The 5712-nt window shown below is 47.7% G+C and overlaps 1 protein-coding gene across 1 annotated transcript in view; it reads right to left on the bottom strand.

Annotated features, from left to right (window-relative positions):
* The window catches only part of Mak (male germ cell associated kinase), a 39187-nt gene that overhangs the window by 1026 nt on the left and 32449 nt on the right, over positions 1 to 5712 (bottom strand). Inside the window, exons 11-12 of the mRNA XM_028763101.1 lie at positions 5112 to 5186; positions 2502 to 2621 (exon numbers count right to left, since the gene is read on the bottom strand). Of these exons, the coding sequence (XP_028618934.1) occupies positions 2502 to 2621; positions 5112 to 5186 (195 nt within the window). The remainder of the gene's footprint in view (positions 1 to 2501; positions 2622 to 5111; positions 5187 to 5712) is intronic.

Genomic DNA, 5712 nt, shown 5'->3' with positions numbered 1-5712 from the left:
ACCAGGAACAGAAGCTAGGTATTATGCACCTAGACAAGAGCTCCATCAGTGAACCGTAGCCCAGTGCCACAAGCTTCATCTTTTTATTGGAAAAACCATGGGTAATTGCACAAACCCTTAAAGAGTAATCTTTTAAAAAAAAATTTGCTTTTTGTTTTATGTGTACGAGTGTTTTTGCCTGCATATATGTGTGTGTACCATGTGTGTTCAATGCCCAAAAAGGTCAGAAGAGGGCATCAGAATCCCGAGTTACAGGCAGTCGTGAACAGTCATGTGGGTGATGGGAACTGAACCTGGGTCCTCTTCAGGAATAACAAGTGCTCTCAACCAATGAGCCATCTCTCCAGCTCCAATCAGAGTGTTTAAAGGAGCCCAGACCTTTAATGACAAAGTTATCTTTATCTTTACTGTGTAAAGATTTGTAAGCGGCTAGTCCAGTGTTAGTGGGTTGTTATGGTTTGAGAGAGATATAAAGTCTGTTTCATAAAAACCTCCCAATGACAAAGGCATAAACCATTATTCAGGGAACTAGAAAGTCTTCTTCAGGCCCTCCTCTCTTCACCCTGGCAGCCAGGTTTCATGGGAAGTCTATGGGGAGTCTATGTGAGGAGGATACCAGGCCTTGCACTGAACTTCATCTGTCTTTTCACTCAGGGCAGCCACTGACACTCGTGGAGTAAATGCAGCATTGCTGCTGAGATGCACCCGGCCAGTTCGCACCTTCCACAGAAGAATGTGTTTGCTGGTCTGCTTTCCCAGACTGGCATCCTGACTGCTATATAGTGTATTTGGGGGCTAGGGGGAGGGGTGGGCACATGCTGTCTGTGGTCTGGCAGGTCACTTCATACTGTCCTTACTGGGCTCCAAAAGTGAATACGATCCCTATTGAAGGTCAAGCCTGTGTGTCCTGAAGGGCCAGTAAAGGCACCGTGTTTCCTAGAAATAGCCAGTAAGGTGCAACTGTTGGAATATGAAAATGTCAGGTGGTGAGCTAACATAGTCGGCCTCAGGTCCAAATGGAGGCATGAGTGGGGTACAGAGTGGGAGAGGATGCTTGGAGAGGGTGAGGGAATACATAATTGTGTAAGACTCTATAGGCTCAGGAATCTGAATCACAGGCCTTTGCCAGAGGCCAGCTAAGCAACAAACAGTTGCTGGGGTGGGAGGTGAGGGGCGGGGGAGACTGGTCATATAGCTGCCTGCAAATTCTGTAGGAGACCCAGTGACAGCTTTTGTGACTTGTCGCCCATGCTTGGGGTGGGCTTTTCAACAGTCCACATGTTGGGGGTTACCCCCAATAAACTGACCAGGCTCAACTTGGATGGAATCATTTCTTGGATCTGTGGCTACCCTGGATATCAAGAGTGAATGAAATAGACTCCTCAGGAAAATCACCCAGCGGTGCCTCTGTGGCTTCTGTGGGTGGCTGTTGACATAAACCATTCCCCCTGGTCTTGTTACTTTTGAGGCAGGGGATGAGGAAGTATTAGAGGATTTGAAAGGAGAGGTCAGGAGGTTATGAGAGAGGACAGGAGGTTGTGAAGGCGTTGGGGCGGAGAGGGAGCCTATGAGTGGAGAGGGGATAGTCAGTAAATACAGTAATGACCTGGTCGTGTCTCCTGTGGGACACTGGAAGGCAGTGTTTTCCTAATGGGTTGCTTGCACCACGTGAGAGTGAGCAATATTTACTTCTTTTTTTTTTGCCTCTCCTCCTATCAAGGCCTGGAGGGACATCTGATAAGCAGAGTAAACAGGGAGATGCAGAGTTATGAGAGGAATTTACTTAAAAACTGAAAGCAGGCGTATGTATGCTAATCTCACAGATTTGAGACAGAAACGCCTTTAGTAGTTTTTGTTTTGTTTTGTTGGTAAAAAAGACCCACTCTCCGTTTCTGAAAGTGAGTCCAGATAGCGGAGTGTTTCTAAACATCACGTTTTGTTTCTCATATGAGAAATGGATGTTGAAGCACGGTAAATGACTCATCGGAAGGCTGGTCTAAAACTTTTGAGGCTCCCTAGAAACTGGCTGTATATAATGTGCCTGCCCACGTGGGCAGATAGTAGCCATGCCATTCACTCTAGAAAGTTCTTTGAGATCAGTAGATGTTCAAACTTCGTTTTTGTCATAGCTTGTGTCCTGATGCTGGTCAGGGAGTCATGTCCCCAGAGCAGGGCTGGGGACTCTGGGCTTCTCTGCCTCACTAGCTGTTCCTTTGCTGAACTTCTGTGTCTCCCCATCGCTCACCATCACCCTTCACTAGACACCTCTCTCCTCAGGGGTGGGGGAGGGGCGTGCCTTCCTTTCTCAATGCTGACGCTGCTTGGGGCCTGTACTGGGGCCAAGCACCAGGTAGAAAGCATTGTGGGAGGGGAGCCACTTGGAACTGTTAATACCATGAGAGTAAGTTAAGTCTTCCCTCAAGAAAACAGATCTCATCGTCATCTAAGGGAAAGCCTCTTCTAGTAAGAAATCTCAGACCACATCAGGAGATCACTCTTACCGGAAGCCGACGCACCAAGAGGTGCCAAGTGGATCCTCTGGCCAGCTGATCCCACTTCTTTCTTGAGAAAGGAAGGCATGTATCCCGTCTGGTTGTAAGTGGTGTAGCTCCCAAGGTTTCCTGCTAATGCATCGGGAGTTTCAGTCAGAAGGGGGCCTTTATGGTGCTGTAGAGTGACTGAATACTACCCTTCTTACTTCAAAATGCTGTGCTACCAGCGGCTGTGGTCTAGGCAGGATGCTACTGCTCACAGAAACTCTCACTCAGTCCCTGGACAGCCCAGAAGTGCTATTTTATATCCCTGGGTTCTGTAACAGTGAATCATTTGCCTGAGCTCCCCACAGTTGATAAGGATTGAGCCAGTATCTGAACCCTGGACACACTAGGCTTTTTGATGATACTAGTTCTGTGTGTGTGTGTGTGTGTGTGTGTGTGTGTGTGTGGTGTGTGTGTGGTGTGTGTGTCTGTGTGTGGTGTGTGGTGTGTGTGTGTGTGTGGTGTGTTCATGTTGTACTTGTCTAGTTGTCATAAGGATTTTAGGCTCTGAACATGGAGGAAAGCTCGTTCATAGAATCTGGCTGTCAATAATTCTCATCGCTGTCAGCCTCACCAGCATCACTCTTAGCAAAGATCAGTCTGAAGGCAGCACAGGATGGATGACAGGGATCTAAGGCAGAACCAGTCATGAGGTCACTGCTGTACTGGAAACGAGAGATTAGGGTTGGAAGCAAGCGACTCTACAGTGCTGGAGACGAGACCAGATAGGTTTACAGAAGATGGGGTACAGCCTCTGCATTTGTAGCCTAGGTGGCAGGATGGCATGCTTTAGACAGCAATATGGGAGAAGAATCAGGTTTGGGGGAAGGGGTGTAGAGGATACTGAGGTCAGGATTCGGAAGTTGGTTGGCTTGGAGATAAGTGATGCTCAGAGTTGCTTGTCCTGCAGCTGAGGCTTGGAAGGCAAAGTGCAAAAGGACCTAGGGACATGGACAGGCCCCAGAACAGAGCCCGAGGAATCAAGAAAGGAAGGCGCAGAGCTCTGTGAGGGGGAAAGATACTCAGGTGGGCACAGAAACACAGCAAAGGAATGGCTAGGGAGGCAGAGAGACCTGATGTGCTCCTCTCTGCCCTGGTGCTGTGGTACCTGAGCAGGAGCAGGACACAGCAGGAGCTGCTTCAGTGTCACAAGACAGGCTGTGACAAACCCTAGTAAATGCGGAGAGGGGTAAAGGATGGAGGTGGGGGGGAGGGAGCTCCCGGCAAGCCATAAGCAAGCCTCACTACTCAGAAGCAAGGCAGGCTTGTCAGCTAGAGTGCACAGGGTTCTGCGTGCCTTGAGAGTTTCAAAGAACTTGTCAATGGACAGTTAGGAATGAAGTGTACTTTCCACAGGTCCTTTCTCTCTCCTGGGGCTAAGCACAGATGTTTGCTTGCTCTTGAAGCAGCCAAGATCAAAGAGCCGCTTTTGTTGTCAGACCCTGGAGGATGTGGCGTCCTGTGTCTGTTACATCTGTGCAACTCTTAACACTAACATATCTATGCGAGGACAGCGGCCTGCACTGACTGGCCTTCTCACCATCGGTATTCACTGTGAATCACTAATCCATCCTGTTACTTCAAAAGGCTAGTCTGAAACTATTTAGCTGAGGGTGACCTTGAACTCCTGATTCTCCTGCTTCCACTCACCTGAGTGCTGGGATTACAGGTGTGAGCCACCACACCTGGTTTACACAGTGCTGGGTCTTGAAGCTAAGGCTTCACATATACTAGACAGGCTGAGCTACAAAGTTTTAGAAAGAAGTTCAAAGTCATGATCACATCCAGTGGCTACTTCAGAGTGTCTTCTTCCTTGTTTACCTTCTCTTCCCCACAGGAAATTCGGTAACTACTGAAGGACAGAAGCGCTAGGCATAGCTATGAAATGATAGCTAAGTCTGTCATTTCTAATATGATTTCTTCCACTCTATAGATGAAAACTGGCTTAAATAACTAACTGAAGATAAAAACAGCAGCAGAAGGGGAGACGGCAGGCATTAGAGGCCATTCACTAGGCAGCTGTAGATACGATGCTGTCCTATTGCCAAAGGACTTCACTCAGAGTAAAAGGAACTGGCAATCACATCCAGTTATTTTGGCTTATTGCTCGAAGTGCTTGTTTGCTGAAGAGTTTTAATCTGAAAGCTGTTCATTGGCTTCGCTGTGGAAACCACTAACATCACTCCCCGAGGAAATCCACCACGGCCTTTAATATCGGCTTTCATTTCAATGATTGGGAATATGTAAGACATGAGCATCAGGTATTTTTTCCTCAAAATTCTAGGAATATTGATCACAAAGCAAGAAACGATTCTTTACTTTCAGTAGCATGGGTTTTGTGATTTCTAGAAGTTGCCATAACTAATTTACAGCATAATTATGAAGATAGGCATAGAACATTTCTCAAGGAAGGAAGGACTGCGCTGTGGGTGCCATGAGAAGCCGCTCTTCCCACCAGCCCTTCAAGACTCTGAAGCAGGTCACCCTGGCCTTCTGTGAGAGGGTTGGTGCTGAGGCTGAGAAGAGAACCAGTGAGCCAAAGCAAGCAGCTCCTTTACAGAGCCCAGACATTACCTTGTGGGTCCTCTAGCTGCTCAGCAGACTTTCCAGTGCATGACAGGTTTTCAATCGGTTTAATTATGCTGTCTTCTAAAAGAAGGCATGTGAGAGACAGAGCCACAGGGAGAGAGTGAAGGTGGAGCAGAGGGAAGAGGAGTTAGACGGTTAGTAGAAAGATCCAGAAGGAGCTCTACAACGAGAAATGCCTCCAAGTGCCGCCACAGCTTCCCTGTCAGGCAGACCAAGTTACAACACTCAAAGCTATGGCGCCTCCATTTGAACCAGTCTGTATAACTGGTAGCCTCTGGAATTATTAGCTAGAAACAGCTAGGACAAAATAAATGGACAACGGAGGTGTAGTTCAGTGCTCCGGTCTTGTTAAATGGGCAAGCTGAGTTCTCAGAGGGTCTGAAAAACTTGTACAAAGTCTATAAACTAAGCCAGGTGGTGGTGTCGCACACCCTTAATCCCAGCACTTGGGAGTCAGGGGTAGGGGGATCTCCAAGTTCAAGGCCAGCCTGTTCTACAGAGCAAGTTCCAGGACAGCCAGAGCTACATGAAGAACCAAAAGGCAGGAAAAAAAGAAGAAGAAGAAGAAGAAGAAGAAGAAGAAGAA

The sequence above is a fragment of the Grammomys surdaster genome, unplaced genomic scaffold (assembly GCF_004785775.1).
Source record: "Grammomys surdaster isolate TR1022 unplaced genomic scaffold, NIH_TR_1.0 137, whole genome shotgun sequence".
Taxonomy (NCBI): domain Eukaryota; kingdom Metazoa; phylum Chordata; class Mammalia; order Rodentia; family Muridae; genus Grammomys; species Grammomys surdaster.
The sequence above is the reverse complement of the archived record's forward strand: the minus strand, read 5'-3'. Positions and strand labels throughout refer to the sequence as shown.